A 20,843-nucleotide genomic window follows, 5' to 3' on the forward strand; every position below is an offset into this window, starting at 1 on the left:
ATACCCTCCGGGAGATCATTTACGTATATCAGAAACAAGATAGGACCGAGTACAGAGCCCTGTGGGACTCCACTGGTGACTTCACGCCAATCGGAGGTCTCACCCCTCACCGTAACTCTCTGCTTCCTATTGCTTAGATACTCCCTTATCCACTGGAGCACCTTACCAGCTACACCTGCCTGTCTCTCCAGCTTATGTACCAGCCTCTTATGCGGTACTGTGTCAAAGGCTTTCCGACAATCCAAGAAAATGCAGTCCGCCCAGCCCTCTCTTTCTTGCTTAATCTGTGTCACCTGATCGTAGAATTCTATCAAGCCTGTAAGGCAAGATTTACCCTCCCTGAACCCATGTTGGCGATTTGTCACGAAGTCCCTTCTCTCCAGATGTGTTACCAGGTTTTTTCTCACGATCTTCTCCATCACCTTGCATGGTATACAAGTCAAGGACACTGGCCTGTAGTTCAGTGCCTCTTGTCTGTCGCCCTTTTTGTATATTGGGACCACATTCGCCGTCTTCCATATTTCTGGTAGGTCTCCCGTCTCTAGTGACTTACTATACACTATGGAGAGTGGCAAGCAAAGTGCCTCTGCACACTCTTTCAGTACCCATGGTGAGATCCCATCTGGACCAACCGCCTTTCTAATATCCAGATCCAGCAGGTGTCTCTTGACCTCCTCTCTCGTAATTTCGAACTCCTCCAAGGCCGCCTGGTTTACCTCCCTTTCTCCTAGCACAGTGACCTCACCCTGTTCTATTGTGAAGACCTCCTGGAACCTCTTGTTGAGTTCCTCACACACCTCTCTGTCATTCTCTGTATACCTGTCCTCGCCTGTTCTAAGTTTCAATACCTGTTCTTTCACTGTTGTTTTCCTTCTGATGTGACTGTGGAGTAGCTTTGGTTCGGTCTTGGCTTTGTTTGCTATATCATTTTCAAAACTTTTCTCTGCTTCTCTTCTCACCCTGACGTACTCATTCCTCATTGTGTGTGTGTGTGTGTGTGTGTGTGTGTGTGTGTGGTGTGTGTGTGTGTGTGGTGTGTGTGTGTGTGTGTGTGTGTGTGTGTGTGTGTGTGTGTGTGTGTGTGTGTGTGTGTGTGTGTGTGTGTGTGTGTGTGTGTGTGTGTGTGTGTGTGTGTGTGTGTGTGTGTGTGTGTGTGTGTGTGTGTGTGTGTGTGTGTGTGTGTGTGGTGTGTGTGTGTGTACTCACCTATATGTACTCACCTATATGTGCTTGCAGGATCGAGCATTGACTCTTGGATCCCGCCTTTCTAGCTATCGGTTGTTTACAGCAATGACTCCTGTCCCATTTCCCTATCATACCTAGTTTTAAAAGTATGAATAGTATTTGCTTCCACAACCTGTTCCCCAAGTGCATTCCATTTTTCTACTACTCTCACGCTAAAAGAAAACTTCCTAACATCTCTGTGACTCATCTGAGTTTCCAGTTTCCACCCATGTCCCCTCGTTCCGTTATTATTACGTGTGAACATTTCATCTATTTCCACTTTGTCAATTCCCCTGAGTATTTTATATGTCCCTATCATATCTCCTCTCTCCCTTCTTTTCTCTAGTGTCGTAAGGTTCAGTTCCTTCAGCCGCTCTTCATATCCCATCCCTCGTAACTCTGGGACAAGCCTCGTCGCAAACCTCTGAACCTTCTCCAGTTTCTTTATGTGTTTCTTCAGGTGGGGGCTCCATGATGGCGCAGCATACTCTAAGACTGGTCTCACGTAGGCAGTGTAAAGCGCCCTAAAAGCCTCCTCATTTAGGTTTCTGAATGAAGTTCTAATTTTCGCCAGTGTAGAGTACGCTGCTGTCGTTATCCTATTTATATGTGCCTCAGGAGTTAGATTAGGTGTCACATCCACTCCCAGGTCTCTTTCTCGAATCGTTACAGGTAGGCTGTTCCCCTTCATTGTGTACTGTCCCTTTGGTCTCCTGTCACCTGATCCCATTTCCATAACTTTACATTTACTGGTGTTAAACTCCAGTAGCCATTTCCCTGACCATCTCTGCAGCCTGTTTAAGTCCTCTTGGAGGATCCTACAATCCTCGTCTGTCACAACTCTTCTCATTAATTTTGCGTCATCTGCAAACATTGACATGTATGATTCCACTCCTGTAAACATATCATTTACGTAAATTAGAAAGAGGATTGGTCCCAGCACCGATCCTTGAGGTACTCCACTTGTTACTGTTCGCCAGTCCGACTTCTCGCCCCTTACCATTACCCTCTGGCTCCTTCCTGTTAGGTAGTTCTTCACCCATACTAGGGCCTTTCCGCTTACTCCTGCCTGCCTCTCAAGTTTGTATAGCAGTCTCATGTGCGGTACCGTATCAAAGGCCTTTTGGCAGTCAAGAAATATGCAGTCTGCCCAGCCTTCTCTGTCCTGCCTTATCCTTGTTACTTTATCATAGAATTCTAAAAGGTTTGTTAGGCATGATTTCCCTGTCCAGAACCCATGTTGGTGCTTGTTTACAAACCCAATGCTCTCCAGGTGCTCAACAAGTCTTAGCCTAATTATTCTTTCAAGTATTTTGCAGGGGATGCTTGTCAGTGATACAGGTCTGTAGTTAAGTGCCTCCTCCCAATCACCTTTTTTGAAAATCGGTACGACATTTGCCTCCTTCCAGCAACTGGGCAATTCTCCCGACATAAGTGACTCATTAAAGATCATTGCCAGAGGCACGCTGAGAGCCTGCGCTGCATCTTTAAGTATCCACGGTGATACTTTGTCTGGTCCAACAGCTTTATTTGCATCCAGTGTTGTCAACTGTTTCATTACATCCTCTGCTGTCACCTCTATATCCGATAGTCTTTCATCTTGGGTAATCTCTTCTAACAATGGGAGCTGCTCAGGCTCGGTTGTGAACACTCCATGGAATTTTGCATTCAGTACCTCGCAGATTTCCTTGTCGCTTTCTGTATATGCCCCTTCTGTTTTCCTCAGTCTTGTCACTTGGTCATTTACCGACATCTTCCTTCTTATATGGCTATGTAGTAATTTTGGTTGCTTTTTCGCTTTGACTGCAATATCATTCTCATAATTTCTTTCCGACACTCGTCTTATGTTAACGTAATCATTCCTAGCTCTGTTACATCTAATCCTGTTGTCCTCTGTGTGTGTGTGTGTGTGTACTCACCTAATTGTACTCACCTAATTGTGCTTGCGGGGGTTGAGCTCTGGCTCTTTGGTCCCGCCTCTCAACTGTCAATCAACTGGTGTACAGATTCCTGAGCCTATTGGGCTCTATCATATCTACATTTGAAACTGTGTATGGAGTCAGCCTCCACCACATCACTGCCTAATGCATTCCATTTATTAACTACTCTGACACTGAAAAATTCTTTCTAACGTCTCTGTGGCTCATCTGGGTACTCAGCTTCCACCTGTGTCCCCTTGTTCGTGTCCCACCCGTGCTGAAGAGTTTGTCTTTGTCCACCCTGTCAATTCCCCTGAGAATGTTGTAGGTGGTTATCATGTCTCCCCTTACTCTTCTGTTTTCCAGGGACGTGAGGTTCAGCTCCTTTAGCCTTTCCTCGTAGCTCAATCCTCTCAGTTCCGGGACGAGCCTGGTGGCATACCGCTGAATCTTCTCTAACTTTGTCTTGTGTTTAACTAGGTATGGACTCCAGGCTGGAGCTGCATACTCCAGGATTGGTCTCACATAAGTGGTATACAGAGTTCTGAAAGATTCCTTACACAAGTTTCTAAAGGCAGTTCTTATGTTGGCCAGTCTAGCATATGCCGCTGATGATATTCTTTTGATGTGGGCCTCTGGGGACAGGTTCCCTGTGATATCAACCCCCAGATCCTTCTCTCTATTTGATTCTTGCAGGATTTCCCCTCCCAGATGATACCTTGTGTTCAGCCTCCTGCTCCCTTCGCCTAATTTCATCACCTTACACTTTCCCGAGTTGAACTTTAGCAGCCATTTTCTAGACCATTCCTCCAGTTTGTCCAGGTCATCCTGTAGTCTCTGTCTATCTTCATCCGTCTTGATTCTTCTCATAATTGTTGCATCATCAGCAAACATCGAGAGGAATGAGTCTATACCCTCTGGAAGATCGTTCACATATATTAGAAACAGGATGGGTCCAAGTACTGAGCCCTGTGGGACTCCGCTGGTGACATCTCGCCACTCTGATGTCTTCCCCCTCACCGTTACTCGCTGTTTCCTGTTGCTTAAGTACTCCCTTATCCACTGGAGCACCTTCCCTTTTACTCCTGCCTGTTGCTCCAACTTTTTTAACAGTCTTTTATGGGGTACTGTGTCAAAGGCTTTTTGGCAATCCAGGAAAATGCAGTCGGCCCACCCTTCTCTTTCCTGCCTAATTTTCGTTGCCTGGTCATAAAATTCTATTAACCCTGTGAGGCACGATTTACCATCTCTGAACCCATGTTGGTGGTGCGTTACAAAGTTATTTCCCTCCAGATGCTCTACGAGCCTTTTCCTCACGATCTTCTCCTCACCTTGCATGGTATACAAGTTAAGGAAACTGGCCTGTAATTCAGTGCCTCTTGCCTGTCTCCCTTTTTGTATATTGGGACCACGTTAGCTGTCTTCCAACTTTCTGGTAAGTCTCCTGTTTCCAGTGACCTGTTATACACCATAGAGAGTGGCACACTTAGTGCTTCTGCACCTTCCTTTAGTATCCATGGTGAGATTCTGTCAGGCCCAACAGCCTTTGTCACATCCAGCTCCAGCAGACACCTTTTGACCTCATCACTGGTGAGGTCAAATTCCTCCAAGGTTGCTTGGTTTGCCTCCTCATTTAGTGCAGGGGCTTCTCCTTGTTCTATTGTGAAGACCTCCTGGAATATCTTGTTGAGTTCTTCACACACCTCCTTGTCATTCTCTGTGTATCTGTTCTCCCCTGTCTGCAGCTTCATCACTTGTTCCTTCACTGCTGTTTTCCTCCTGATATGGCTGTGGAGCAGCTTTGGTTGGGTCTTGGCTTTACTCGCTATGTCATTTTCAAACTGTCTCTCTGCTTCCCTCCTCACTCTGATGTACTCATTTCTGGCCCTCTGGTACCTCTCCCTGCTCTCTGGTGTTCTGTTATTTCTGTAGTTTCTCCATGTTCTTTTACTCAGTTGTTTCGCTACCTTACATTCCTGGTTGAACCATGGGTTCTTCTGTTGTTTTTCGTTTTTCTCCTTTTGGACGGGGATAAACCTGTCTGCAGCTTCCTGGCATTTTTGGGTGACAAAATCCATCATGACCTGCACATTCTTGTCTCTAAGTTCTGTTTCCCATGGTATTCCCCTGAGGAAGTTCCTCATCTCGTCATATTTTCCTCTTCGGTAATTCAGTCTTTTCCCCTCCACTCCCATCCTTGGATAGGTCCAAGGATGTTGGACAGGTCGGTGATAGGTCCAAGGAAAACACACACACACACACACACATGCCTCGTAGCCTGGTGGATAGCGCGCAGGACTCGTAATTCTGTGGCGCGGGTTCGATTCCCGCACGAGGCAGAAACAAATGGGCAAAGTTTCTTTCACCCTAAGTGCCCCTGTTACCTAGCAGTAAATAGGTACCTGGGAGTTAGTCAGCTGTCACGGGCTGCTTCCTGGGGTGTGTGTGTGTGTGGTGTGGGAAAAAAAAAAGTAGTTAGTAAACAGTTGATTGACAGTTGAGAGGCGGGCCGATAGAGCAAAGCTCAACCCCCGCAAAAACACAACTAGTAAACACACACACATCCTTGGATGTGTGTGTGTGTGTGTGTGTGTGTATCTGTCTGTCTGTCTGTCAATCTGTCTGTTCAACACGCTTCCACTACACATATGGGACATAACTGGCCGACCCCTCACAGTGTTCAAGAGAGAACTATCAACATCAGAGGCCCGAGACTGTTCAACACGCTTCCACTACACATAAGGGGCATAACTGGCCGACCCCTCACAGTGTTCAAGAGAGAACTATCAACATCAGAGGCCCGAGACTGTTCAACACGCTTCCACTACACATAAGGGACATAACTGGCCGACCCCTCACAGTGTTCAAGAGAGAACTATCAACATCAGAGGCCCGAGACTGTTCAACACGCTTCCACTACACATAAGGGACATAACTGGCCGACCCCTCACAGTGTTCAAGAGAGAACTATCAACATCAGAGGCCCGAGACTGTTCAACACGCTTCCACTACACATATGGGACATAACTGGCCGACCCCTCACAGTGTTCAAGAGAGAACTATCAACATCAGAGGCCCGAGACTGTTCAACACGCTTCCACTACACATATGGGGCATAACTGGCCGACCCCTCACAGTGTTCAAGAGAGAACTATCAACATCAGAGGCCCGAGACTGTTCAACACGCTTCCACTACACATAAGGGACATAACTGGCCGACCCCTCACAGTGTTCAAGAGAGAACTATCAACATCAGAGGCCCGAGACTGTTCAACACGCTTCCACTACACATAAGGGGCATAACTGGCCGACCCCTCACAGTGTTCAAGAGAGAACTATCAACATCAGAGGCCCGAGACTGTTCAACACGCTTCCACTACACATATGGGGCATAACTGGCCGACCCCTCACAGTGTTCAAGAGAGAACTATCAACATCAGAGGCCCGAGACTGTTCAACACGCTTCCACTACACATAAGGGACATAACTGGCCGACCCCTCACAGTGTTCAAGAGAGAACTATCAACATCAGAGGCCCGAGACTGTTCAACACGCTTCCACTACACATAAGGGACATAACTGGCCGACCCCTCACAGTGTTCAAGAGAGAACTATCAACATCAGAGTACCCGAGACTGTTCAACACGCTTCCACTACACATAAGGGAATAATTGGCCGACCCCTCACAGTGTTCAAGAGAGAACTATCAACATCAGAGGCCCGAGACTGTTCAACACGCTTCCACTACACATAAGGGAATAATTGGCCGACCCCTCACAGTGTTCAAGAGAGAACTATCAACATCAGAGGCCCGAGACTGTTCAACACGCTTCCACTACACATAAGGGAATAATTGGCCGACCCCTCACAGTGTTCAAGAGAGAACTATCAACATCAGAGGCCCGAGACTGTTCAACACGCTTCCACTACACATATGGGACATAACTGGCCGACCCCTCACAGTGTTCAAGAGAGAACTATCAACATCAGAGGCCCGAGACTGTTCAACACGCTTCCACTACACATAAGGGACATAACTGGCCGACCCCTCACAGTGTTCAAGAGAGAACTATCAACATCAGAGGCCCGAGACTGTTCAACACGCTTCCACTACACATAAGGGACATAACTGGCCGACCCCTCACAGTGTTCAAGAGAGAACTATCAACATCAGAGGCCCGAGACTGTTCAACACGCTTCCACTACACATAAGGGAATAATTGGCCGACCCCTCACAGTGTTCAAGAGAGAACTATCAACATCAGAGGCCCGAGACTGTTCAACACGCTTCCACTACACATAAGGGACATAACTGGCCGACCCCTCACAGTGTTCAAGAGAGAACTATCAACATCAGAGGCCCAAGACTGTTCAACACGCTTCCACTACACATAAGGGGCATAACTGGCCGACCCCTCACAGTGTTCAAGAGAGAACTATCAACATCAGAGGCCCGAGACTGTTCAACACGCTTCCACTACACATAAGGGGCATAACTGGCCGACCCCTCACAGTGTTCAAGAGAGAACTATCAACATCAGAGGCCCGAGACTGTTCAACACGCTTCCACTACACATATGGGACATAACTGGCCGACCCCTCACAGTGTTCAAGAGAGAACTATCAACATCAGAGGCCCGAGACTGTTCAACACGCTTCCACTACACATAAGGGACATAACTGGCCGACCCCTCACAGTGTTCAAGAGAGAACTATCAACATCAGAGGCCCGAGACTGTTGAACACGCTTCCACTACACATAAGGGACATAACTGGCCGACCCCTCACAGTGTTCAAGAGAGAACTATCAACATCAGAGGCCCGAGACTGTTCAACACGCTTCCACTACACATAAGGGACATAACTGGCCGACCCCTCACAGTGTTCAAGAGAGAACTATCAACATCAGAGGCCCGAGACTGTTCAACACGCTTCCACTACACATAAGGGAATAATTGGCCGACCCCTCACAGTGTTCAAGAGAGAACTATCAACATCAGAGGCCCGAGACTGTTCAACACGCTTCCACTACACATATGGGACATAACTGGCCGACCCCTCACAGTGTTCAAGAGAGAACTATCAACATCAGAGGCCCGAGACTGTTCAACACGCTTCCACTACACATAAGGGGCATAACTGGCCGACCCCTCACAGTGTTCAAGAGAGAACTATCAACATCAGAGGCCCGAGACTGTTCAACACGCTTCCACTACACATAAGGGACATAACTGGCCGACCCCTCACAGTGTTCAAGAGAGAACTATCAACATCAGAGGCCCGAGACTGTTCAACACGCTTCCACTACACATAAGGGAATAATTGGCCGACCCCTCACAGTGTTCAAGAGAGAACTATCAACATCAGAGGCCCGAGACTGTTCAACACGCTTCCACTACACATAAGGGACATAACTGGCCGACCCCTCACAGTGTTCAAGAGAGAACTATCAACATCAGAGGCCCGAGACTGTTCAACACGCTTCCACTACACATAAGGGAATAATTGGCCGACCCCTCACAGTGTTCAAGAGAGAACTATCAACATCAGAGGCCCGAGACTGTTCAACACGCTTCCACTACACATAAGGGGCATAACTGGCCGACCCCTCACAGTGTTCAAGAGAGAACTATCAACATCAGAGGCCCGAGACTGTTCAACACGCTTCCACTACACATATGGGACATAACTGGCCGACCCCTCACAGTGTTCAAGAGAGAACTATCAACATCAGAGGCCCGAGACTGTTCAACACGCTTCCACTACACATAAGGGACATAACTGGCCGACCCCTCACAGTGTTCAAGAGAGAACTATCAACATCAGAGGCCCGAGACTGTTCAACACGCTTCCACTACACATAAGGGAATAATTGGCCGACCCCTCACAGTGTTCAAGAGAGAACTATCAACATCAGAGGCCCGAGACTGTTCAACACGCTTCCACTACACATAAGGGACATAACTGGCCGACCCCTCACAGTGTTCAAGAGAGAACTATCAACATCAGAGGCCCGAGACTGTTCAACACGCTTCCACTACACATAAGGGAATAATTGGCCGACCCCTCACAGTGTTCAAGAGAGAACTATCAACATCAGAGGCCCGAGACTGTTCAACACGCTTCCACTACACATATGGGACATAACTGGCCGACCCCTCACAGTGTTCAAGAGAGAACTATCAACATCAGAGGCCCGAGACTGTTCAACACGCTTCCACTACACATAAGGGAATAATTGGCCGACCCCTCACAGTGTTCAAGAGAGAACTATCAACATCAGAGGCCCGAGACTGTTCAACACGCTTCCACTACACATATGGGACATAACTGGCCGACCCCTCACAGTGTTCAAGAGAGAACTATCAACATCAGAGGCCCGAGACTGTTCAACACGCTTCCACTACACATAAGGGGCATAACTGGCCGACCCCTCACAGTGTTCAAGAGAGAACTATCAACATCAGAGGCCCGAGACTGTTCAACACGCTTCCACTACACATATGGGACATAACTGGCCGACCCCTCACAGTGTTCAAGAGAGAACTATCAACATCAGAGGCCCGAGACTGTTCAACACGCTTCCACTACACATATGGGACATAACTGGCCGACCCCTCACAGTGTTCAAGAGAGAACTATCAACATCAGAGGCCCGAGACTGTTCAACACGCTTCCACTACACATATGGGACATAACTGGCCGACCCCTCACAGTGTTCAAGAGAGAACTATCAACATCAGAGGCCCGAGACTGTTCAACACGCTTCCACTACACATATGGGACATAACTGGCCGACCCCTCACAGTGTTCAAGAGAGAACTATCAACATCCGAGGCCCGAGACTGTTCAACACGCTTCCACTACACATAAGGGGCATAACTGGCCGACCCCTCACAGTGTTCAAGAGAGAACTATCAACATCCGAGGCCCGAGACTGTTCAACACGCTTCCACTACACATATGGGACATAACTGGCCGACCCCTCACAGTGTTCAAGAGAGAACTATCAACATCAGAGGCCCGAGACTGTTCAACACGCTTCCACTACACATATGGGACATAACTGGCCGACCCCTCACAGTGTTCAAGAGAGAACTATCAACATCAGAGGCCGGAGACTGTTCAACACGCTTCCACTACACATAAGGGACATAACTGGCCGACCCCTCACAGTGTTCAAGAGAGAACTATCAACATCAGAGGCCCGAGACTGTTCAACACGCTTCCACTACACATATGGGACATAACTGGCCGACCCCTCACAGTGTTCAAGAGAGAACTATCAACATCAGAGGCCCGAGACTGTTCAACACGCTTCCACTACACATATGGGACATAACTGGCCGACCCCTCACAGTGTTCAAGAGAGAACTATCAACATCAGAGGCCGGAGACTGTTCAACACGCTTCCACTACACATAAGGGACATAACTGGCCGACCCCTCACAGTGTTCAAGAGAGAACTATCAACATCAGAGGCCCGAGACTGTTCAACACGCTTCCACTACACATATGGGACATAACTGGCCGACCCCTCACAGTGTTCAAGAGAGAACTATCAACATCAGAGGCCCGAGACTGTTCAACACGCTTCCACTACACATAAGGGGCATAACTGGCCGACCCCTCACAGTGTTCAAGAGAGAACTATCAACATCAGAGGCCCGAGACTGTTCAACACGCTTCCACTACACATATGGGACATAACTGGCCGACCCCTCACAGTGTTCAAGAGAGAACTATCAACATCAGAGGCCCGAGACTGTTCAACACGCTTCCACTACACATAAGGGGCATAACTGGCCGACCCCTCACAGTGTTCAAGAGAGAACTATCAACATCAGAGGCCCGAGACTGTTCAACACGCTTCCACTACACATATGGGACATAACTGGCCGACCCCTCACAGTGTTCAAGAGAGAACTATCAACATCAGAGGCCCGAGACTGTTCAACACGCTTCCACTACACATAAGGGGCATAACTGGCCGACCCCTCACAGTGTTCAAGAGAGAACTATCAACATCCGAGGCCCGAGACTGTTCAACACGCTTCCACTACACATAAGGGACATAACTGGCCGACCCCCTCACAGTGTTCAAGAGAGAACTATCAACATCAGAGGCCCGAGACTGTTCAACACGCTTCCACTACACATAAGGGGCATAACTGGCCGACCCCTCACAGTGTTCAAGAGAGAACTATCAACATCAGAGGCCCGAGACTGTTCAACACGCTTCCACTACACATAAGGGGCATAACTGGCCGACCCCTCACAGTGTTCAAGAGAGAACTATCAACATCAGAGGCCCGAGACTGTTCAACACGCTTCCACTACACATAAGGGGCATAACTGGCCGACCCCTCACAGTGTTCAAGAGAGAACTATCAACATCCGAGGCCCGAGACTGTTCAACACGCTTCCACTACACATAAGGGACATAACTGGCCGACCCCTCACAGTGTTCAAGAGAGAACTATCAACATCAGAGGCCCGAGACTGTTCAACACGCTTCCACTACACATAAGGGGCATAACTGGCCGACCCCTCACAGTGTTCAAGAGAGAACTATCAACATCCGAGGCCCGAGACTGTTCAACACGCTTCCACTACACATAAGGGACATAACTGGCCGACCCCTCACAGTGTTCAAGAGAGAACTATCAACATCAGAGGCCCGAGACTGTTCAACACGCTTCCACTACACATAAGGGGCATAACTGGCCGACCCCTCACAGTGTTCAAGAGAGAACTATCAACATCAGAGGCCCGAGACTGTTCAACACGCTTCCACTACACATAAGGGAATAATTGGCCGACCCCTCACAGTGTTCAAGAGAGAACTATCAACATCAGAGGCCCGAGACTGTTCAACACGCTTCCACTACACATATGGGACATAACTGGCCGACCCCTCACAGTGTTCAAGAGAGAACTATCAACATCAGAGGCCCGAGACTGTTCAACACGCTTCCACTACACATAAGGGGCATAACTGGCCGACCCCTCACAGTGTTCAAGAGAGAACTATCAACATCAGAGGCCCGAGACTGTTCAACACGCTTCCACTACACATAAGGGGCATAACTGGCCGACCCCTCACAGTGTTCAAGAGAGAACTATCAACATCAGAGGCCCGAGACTGTTCAACACGCTTCCACTACACATAAGGGGCATAACTGGCCGACCCCTCACAGTGTTCAAGAGAGAACTATCAACATCCGAGGCCCGAGACTGTTCAACACGCTTCCACTACACATAAGGGACATAACTGGCCGACCCCTCACAGTGTTCAAGAGAGAACTATCAACATCAGAGGCCCGAGACTGTTCAACACGCTTCCACTACACATAAGGGGCATAACTGGCCGACCCCTCACAGTGTTCAAGAGAGAACTATCAACATCCGAGGCCCGAGACTGTTCAACACGCTTCCACTACACATAAGGGACATAACTGGCCGACCCCTCACAGTGTTCAAGAGAGAACTATCAACATCAGAGGCCCGAGACTGTTCAACACGCTTCCACTACACATAAGGGGCATAACTGGCCGACCCCTCACAGTGTTCAAGAGAGAACTATCAACATCAGAGGCCCGAGACTGTTCAACACGCTTCCACTACACATAAGGGAATAATTGGCCGACCCCTCACAGTGTTCAAGAGAGAACTATCAACATCAGAGGCCCGAGACTGTTCAACACGCTTCCACTACACATATGGGACATAACTGGCCGACCCCTCACAGTGTTCAAGAGAGAACTATCAACATCAGAGGCCCGAGACTGTTCAACACGCTTCCACTACACATAAGGGACATAACTGGCCGACCCCTCACAGTGTTCAAGAGAGAACTATCAACATCAGAGGCCCGAGACTGTTCAACACGCTTCCACTACACATAAGGGACATAACTGGCCGACCCCTCACAGTGTTCAAGAGAGAACTATCAACATCAGAGGCCCGAGACTGTTCAACACGCTTCCACTACACATAAGGGACATAACTGGCCGACCCCTCACAGTGTTCAAGAGAGAACTATCAACATCAGAGGCCCGAGACTGTTCAACACGCTTCCACTACACATAAGGGACATAACTGGCCGACCCCTCACAGTGTTCAAGAGAGAACTATCAACATCAGAGGCCCGAGACTGTTCAACACACTGGGGATATACACAATATCAGCTTCCCCGAAGTGAGAGGCAGTCTCCTAGCGATGATATCTGAACCTGTTTCATCAAAGCCCAGTTCCCCAGGGTGACGAGGGGAGGGGAAGAGGGTGTGGGGGTGTGGGGGATAAGAGATAAGGGTGGTAAAGGTAGGGTAGTAGAGGGGGTGACAAAAGTGCCGTCTAGCTAACACCGCGACAAAGATTGTTTTTCTTAGCTTCTCACAAGGGAGCCGGTCGGCCGAGCGGACAGCACGCTGGACTTGTGATCCTGTGGTCCTGGGTTCGATCCCAGGCGCCGACGAGAAACAATGGGCAGAGTTTCTTTCACCGTATGCCCCTATTACCTAGCAGTAAAATAGGTACCTGGGAGTTAGTCAGCTGTCACGGGCTGCTTCCTGGGGGTGGAGGCCTGATCGAGGACCGGGCCGCGGGGACACTTAAGCCCCGAAATCATCTCAAGACAACCACCCGAGGCCTGCGTCTCGTCCAACTTCAAAACGACTCATCACAATCAGCACTTCATCCGACGCTCAGTTACAACCTACACCAGTAACAACACATAGATAGGAAGGCTCTTGAGAATTCTGAAAACATTGCGGACAAGAAGAGCTTAAACGTATCGCACACAAATGCTGATGGAGTTACAAAGCAAAGGAAATAAAAGAAATTTTAGTGAAACGGACCCCGATATAATTGACATAGTGGAAACAAAACTAAACGAGATGAGATCCAATGCAATATTTCAAGTGGGGTCTGACGCCAGAAGCCCTAAGTCTGATGCCAGAAGCCCCAAGTCTGATGCCAGAAGCCCCAAGTCTGATGCCAGAAGCCCCAAGTCTGATGCCAGAAGCCCTACGTCTGATGCCAGAAGCCCCAAGTCTAATGCCAGAAGCCCTAAGTCTGATGCCAGAAGCCCCAAGTCTGATGCCAGAAGCCCTAAGTCTGATGCCAGAAGCGCCAAGTCTGATGCCAGTAGCCCTAAGTCTGATGCCAGAAGCGCCAAGTCTGATGCCAGTAGCCCTAAGTCTGATGCCAGAAGCCCCAAGTCTGATGCCAGAAGCCCTACGTCTGATGCCAGAAGCCCCAAGTCTGATGCCAGAAGCCCCAAGTGTGACGCCAGAAGCCCCAAGTCTGATGCCAGAAGCCCCAAGTCTGATGCCAGAAGCCAAAAGTCTGACGCCAGAAGCCCCAAGTCTGATGCCAGAAGCCCCAAGTCTGATGCCAGAAGCCCCAAGTCTGATGCCAGAAGCCCCAAGTCTGATGCCAGAAGCCCCAAGTCTGACGCCAGAAGCCCCAAGCCTGATGCTAGAAGCCCCAAGTCTGATGCCAGAAGCCCCAAGTCTGATGCCAGAAGCCCCAAGTCTGATGCCAGAAGCCCCAAGTCTGATGCCAGAAGCCCCAAGTCTGATGCCAGAAGCCCCAAGTCTGACGCCAGAAGCCCCAAGTCTGATGCCAGAAGCCCTAAGTCTGATGCCAGAAGCCCCAAGTCTGATGCCAGAAGCCCCAAGTCTGATGCCAGAAGCCCTAAGTCTGATGCCAGAAGCCCCAAGTCTGATGCCAGAAGCCCTACGTCTGATGCCAGAAGCCCCAAGTCTGATGCCAGAAGCCCTAAGTCTGATGCCAGAAGCCCCAAGTCTGATGCCAGAAGCCCCAAGTCTGATGCCAGAAGCCCCAAGTCTGACGCCAGAAGCCCCAAGTCTGATGCCAGAAGCCCTAAGTCTGATGCCAGAAGCCCCAAGTCTGATGCCAGAAGCCCTAAGTCTGATGCCAGAAGCCCCAAGTCTGACGCCAGAAGCCCCAGATCTGATGCCAGAAGCCCTAAGTCTGATGCCAGAAGCCCCAAGTCTGATGCCAGAAGCCCTAAGTCTGATGCCAGAAGCCCCAAGTCTTACGGCAGAAGCCCCAAGTCTGACGCCAAAAGCCCCAAGTCTGACGCCAGAAGCCCCAAGTCTGACGCCAGAAGCCCCAAGTCTGACGCCAGAAGCCCCAAGTCTGACGCCAGAAGCCCCAAGTCTGACGCCAGAAGCTCCAAGTCTGGCGCCAGAAGCTCCAAGTCTGACGCCAGAAGCTCCAAGTCTGAGACCAGAAGCCCCAAGTCTGACGCCAGAAGCTCCAAGTCTGACGCCAGAAGCCCCAAATCTGACGCCAGAAGGCCCAAGTCTGACACCAGAACCCCAAGTCTGACGCCAGAAGCCCCAAGTCTGACACCAGAAGCCGCAAGCCTGCGCCAGAAGCCCCAAGTCTGACGCCAGAAGCCTCAAGTCTGACGCCAGAAGCCTCAAGTCTGACGCCAGAAGTCTCAAGTCTGAGTCCAGAAGCCTCAAGTCTGACGCCAGAAGCCTCAAGTCTGACGCCAGAAGCCTCAAGTCTGACGCCAGAAGCCTCAAGTCTGACGCCAGAAGCCTCAAGTCTGACGCCAGAAGCCCCAAGTCTGACGCCAGAAGCCCCAAGTCTGACGCCAGAAGCCTCAAGTCTGACGCCAGAAGCCTCAAGTCTGAGTCCAGAAGCCTCAAGTCTGACGCCAGAAGCCTCAAGTCTGACGCCAGAAGCGTCAAGTCTGACGCCAGAAGCGTCAAGTCTGACGCCAGAAGCCTCAAGTCTGACACCAGAAGCCCCAAGTCTGACGCCAGAAGCCTCAAGTCTGTCGCCAGAAGCCTCAAGTCTGACGCCAGAAGCCCCAAGTCTGACGCCAGAAGCCCCAAGTCTGACGCCAGAAGCCTCAAGTCTGACGCCAGAAGCCTCAAGTCTGAGTCCAGAAGCCTCAAGTCTGACGCCAGAAGCCTCAAGTCTGACGCCAGAAGCGTCAAGTCTGACGCCAGAAGCGTCAAGTCTGACGCCAGAAGCCTCAAGTCTGACACCAGAAGCCCCAAGTCTGACGCCAGAAGCCTCAAGTCTGACGCCAGAAGCCCCAAGTCTGACGCCAGAAGCCTCAAGTCTGACGCCAGAAGCCTCAAGTCTGACGCCAGAAGCCTCAAGTCTGACACCAGAAGCCTCAAGTCTGACGCCAGAAGCCTCAAGTCTGACACCAGAAGCCTCAAGTCTGACGCCAGAAGCCCTAAGTCTGACGCCAGAAGCCTCAAGTCTGACACCAGAAGCCCCAAGTCTGACGCCAGAAGCCTCAAGTCTGACACCAGAAGCCCCAAGTCTGACGCCAGAAGCCCCAAGTCTGACACCAGAAGCCCCAAGTCTGACACCTGAAGCCCCAAGTCTGACACCAGAAGCCCCAAGTCTGACGCCAGAAGCCCCAAGTCTGACACCAGAAGCCCCAAGTCTGACACCTGAAGCCCCAAGTCTGACACCTGAAGCCCCAAGTCTGACACCAGAAGCCCCAAGTCTGACACCAGAAGCCCCAAGTCTGACACCAGAAGCCCCAAGTCTGACACCTGAAGCCCCAAGTCTGACACCAGAAGCCCCAAGTCTGACACCAGAAGCCCCAAGTCTGACGCCAGAAGCCCCAAGTCTGACACCAGAAGCCCCAAGTCTGACACCTGAAGCCCCAAGTCTGACACCAGAAGCCCCAAGTCTGACGCCAGAAGCCCCAAGTCTGACACCAGAAGCCCCAAGTCACACCTGAAGCCCCAAGTCTGACACCTGAAGCCCCAAGTCTGACACCAGAAGCCCCAAGTCTGACACCAGAAGCCCCAAGTCTGACGCCAGAAGCCCCAAGTCTGAGACCAGAAGCCCCAAGTCTGACACCTGAAGCCCCAAGTCTGACACCTGAAGCCCCAAGTCTGACGCCAGAAGCCCCAAGTCTGACACCTGAAGCCCCAAGTCTGACGCCAGAAGCCTCAAGTCTGACACCAGAAGCCCCAAGTCTGACGCCAGAAGCCCCAAGTCTGACACCAGAAGCCCCAAGTCTGACACCTGAAGCCCCAAGTCTGACACCAGAAGCCCCAAGTCTGACACCAGAAGCCCCAAGTCTGACACCAGAAAGAGAGAGAGAGAGAGAGAGAGAGAGAGAGAGAGAGAGAGAGAGAGAGAGAGAGAGAGAGAGAGAGAGAGAGAGAGAGAGAGAGAGAGAGAGAGAGAGAGAGAGAGAGAGAGAGAGAGAGAGAGAGAGAGAGACAGAGAGAGAGAGACAGAGAGAGAGAGAGAGAGACAGAGAGAGAGAGACAGAGAGAGAGAGAGAGAGAGAGAGAGAGAGAGAGAGAGAGAGAGAGAGAGAGAGAGAGAGAGAGAGAGAGAGAGAGAGAGAGAGAGAGAGAGAGAGACAGAGAGAGAGAGACAGAGAGAGAGAGACAGAGAGAGACAGAGACAGAGAGATACAGAGACAGAGAGATACAGAGACAGAGAGATACAGAGACAGAGAGATACAGAGACAGAGAGATATAGAGACAGAGAGATACAGAGACAGAGAGATACAGAGACAGAGAGATACAGAGACAGAGACAGAGACAGAGAGATACAGAGACAGAGAGATACAGAGACAGAGACAGAGACAGAGAGATACAGAGACAGAGAGATACAGAGACAGAGAGAGAGAGACAGAGAGATACAGAGACAGAGAGATACAGAGACAGAGAGAGAGAGACAGAGAGAGACAGAGACAGAGAGATACAGAGACAGAGAGATACAGAGACAGAGAGATACAGAGAGAGAGAGATATAGAGACAGAGAGATACAGAGACAGAGAGATACAGAGACAGAGAGATATAGAGACAGAGATACAGAGACAGAGAGATACAGAGACAGAGAGAGAGAGAGAGAGAGAGAGAGAGAGAGAGAGAGAGAGAGAGAGAGAGAGAGAGAGAGAGAGAGAGAGAGAGAGAGAGAGAGAGAGAGAGACACAGAGAGACACACAGAGAACAACCCATAATGCCAATGACCCAATCACTTTAGAGACCTCCTAACAAACACCAGCTCAACAACAGCCACCACAATTGGACTCCCTCTACCCCCAGTAATAAAGGCAGCCCCCTGGCCTGTATAGATGACAGAGTACGCTGAGACATGTTCCATTACTGAAAAATATCAAGATCTATGGCCACTCCGGAACTCAATAAGGGATTAACTGTTATCTTGAGTGCATTTGTGGCGTTGAAACATTATTCTCAGTTATCAGGGGAAAGCACCAAGCCCCCAGGATTATATAGCACTGGGAAGGGGTCAGGATAAGAATTTAGGGTTGGGACGGTGGGAAAGGAATGGTGCTGACAGCTGAGTGGACAGCGTTCGGGGTTCGTAGTCCCGAGGTTCCGGGTTCGATCCCCGGCGGAGGCGGAAACAAATGGGCAGAGTTTCTTTCACCCTATGCTCCTGTTACCTAGCAGTAAATAGGTACCTGGGTGTTAGTCAGCTGTCACGGGCTGCTTCCTGGGGGTGGAGGCCTGGTCGAGGACCGGGCCGCAGGGACACTAAAGCCCCGAAATCATTTCAAGATAACCTCAAAATACCCCAAGATAACCCCAAGATAACCTCAGGATACCCCCAAGATAACCCCATAATAACCTCAAGATAACTTCAAGATAACCTCAAAATAACCGTAAGATAACCACAAGATAACCAAGATAACCTCAATATAACCTGAAGAAACCCCAAGATAACCTTAAGATAACCCCCAAGATAACCTCAAGATAACCCCAACATAACCCCCAAGATAACTTCAAGATAACCTCAATTCCAGCTGTCCAAATGAACAGAATCGAACCCAGACCATTCAGGATGCGACAAAACTGAATTATTAGTCCATACAAGAGCAGGAGAACCTTGTAGGGACGGGGGAGGGGGGAGGGGGGAGGGGGGGAGGGGGCAGGAGGGATGCGAACCCTGGAGTATAATCCGGTATAATTTGATCACCAGGTGTCAATACTCCGTGATTAGCCGGACTTGATTCTCGACTTTAGCCAATATGTCAATGTCCGCCCCCCCCCAGCCCCCCTCCCCCCCATACCTCTCAGGTCACTCTGGTGAGAGAGAGAGAGAGAGACACACACACACACACAGACACACACACACACGCACACACACACACACACACACACACACACACACACACACACACACACACACACACACACACACACACACACACACACACTACCGAGTTCACTACCGAGCCTGAGCAGCTCCCATTGTTGGAAGGGGTTACCCTAGATGAAAGACTATCAGATATAGAGGTGACAGCAGAGGAGGTAATGAAACAGTTGACAACTCTAGATGCAACTAAAGCAGTTGGACCAGACAAAGTATCACCGTGGATACTAAAAGAAGCAGCGCAGGCCCTCAGCGTGCCTCTGGCAATGATCTTTAATGAGTCACTTATGTCAGGAGAATTGCCCAGTTGCTGGAAGAAGGCAAATGTCGTGCCGATCTTCAAGAAAGGCGATAGGGAGGAGGCACTTAACTATAGACCCGTATCACTGACAAGCATCCCCTGTAAAATACTGGAAAGAATAATTAGGCTACGACTGGTTGCACACCTAGAGAACATTAGGTTTGTGAACAAACATCAACATGGGTTCTGGACAGGGAAATCGTGCCTAACAAACCTTCTGGAATTCTATGATAAAATAACGAGGATAAGACAGGACAGAGATGGTTGGGCAGACTGCATATTTCTGGACTGCCAAAAAGCCTTTGATACAGTACCGCACATGAGACTGCTGTTCAAGCTCGAGAGGCAGGCGGGGGTGGGGGGAAAGGTCCTAGCATGGATAAGGAACTACCTAACAGGAAGGAGCCAAAGAGTTACGGTAAGGGGCGAGAAGTCGGACTGGCGAACAGTAACAAGTGGAGTACCACAAGGATCGGTGCTGGGACCAATTCTATTTCTTGAATATGTTAACGACATGTTTACAGGCGTAGAGTCCTACATGTCGATGTTTGCGGATGATGCAAAGTTGATGAGAAGAGTTGTGACAGATGAGGATTGCAGGATCCTCCAAGAGGACCTGAACAGATTGCAGAGATGGTCAGAGAAATGGCTACTAGAATTCAACACGAGCAAATGTAAAGTTATGGAAATGGGACTAGGAGATAGGAGACCAAAGGGACAGTACACAATGAAGGGGAACAGCCTACCTGTAACGACGCGTGAAAGAGACCTGGGGGTGGACGTAACACCTAATCTATCTCCTGAGGCACATATTAATAGGATAACGACAGCAGCGTACTCTACACTGGCAAAAGTTAGAACATCATTCAGAAACCTAAGTAAGGAGGCATTTAGGGCGCTTTACACTGCCTACATGAGGCCAGTCTTAGAGTATGCCGCCTCATCATGGAGTCCCCATCTGAAGAAGCATATAATGAAACTGGAAAAGGTTCAGAGGTTTGCAACGAGACTCATCCCAGAGCTACGAGGGATGGGGTATGAGGAGCGCCTGAGGGAACTGTGCCTTACGACACTAGAAAGAAGAAGAGAGAGGGGGGATATGATAGGAACGTATAAGATACTCAGAGGGATTGACAGAGTGGACATAGACGAAATGTTCACACGGAATAGTAACAGAACGAGGGGACATGGATGGAAGCTTGAAACTCAGATGAGTCACAGAGATGTTAGGAAGTTTTCTTTTAGCGTGA

General features: G+C 49.7%; 1 protein-coding gene across 1 annotated transcript; it reads left to right on the forward strand.

The window, feature by feature from the left end:
• Nucleotides 1-13,954: 13,954 nt before the first annotated feature.
• LOC138355952 (neurofilament heavy polypeptide-like) lies at nt 13,955-16,517 on the forward strand. The gene is made up of 2 exons (XM_069311490.1): nt 13,955-15,477; nt 15,551-16,517. The coding sequence occupies exons 1-2, from the start codon at nt 13,955-13,957 to the stop codon at nt 16,515-16,517; spliced, it is 2,490 nt and encodes an 829-aa protein (XP_069167591.1).
• Nucleotides 16,518-20,843: the final 4,326 nt, after the last annotated feature.

This window comes from Procambarus clarkii, chromosome 6 (genome assembly GCF_040958095.1).
Source record: "Procambarus clarkii isolate CNS0578487 chromosome 6, FALCON_Pclarkii_2.0, whole genome shotgun sequence".
NCBI lineage: Eukaryota > Metazoa > Arthropoda > Malacostraca > Decapoda > Cambaridae > Procambarus > Procambarus clarkii.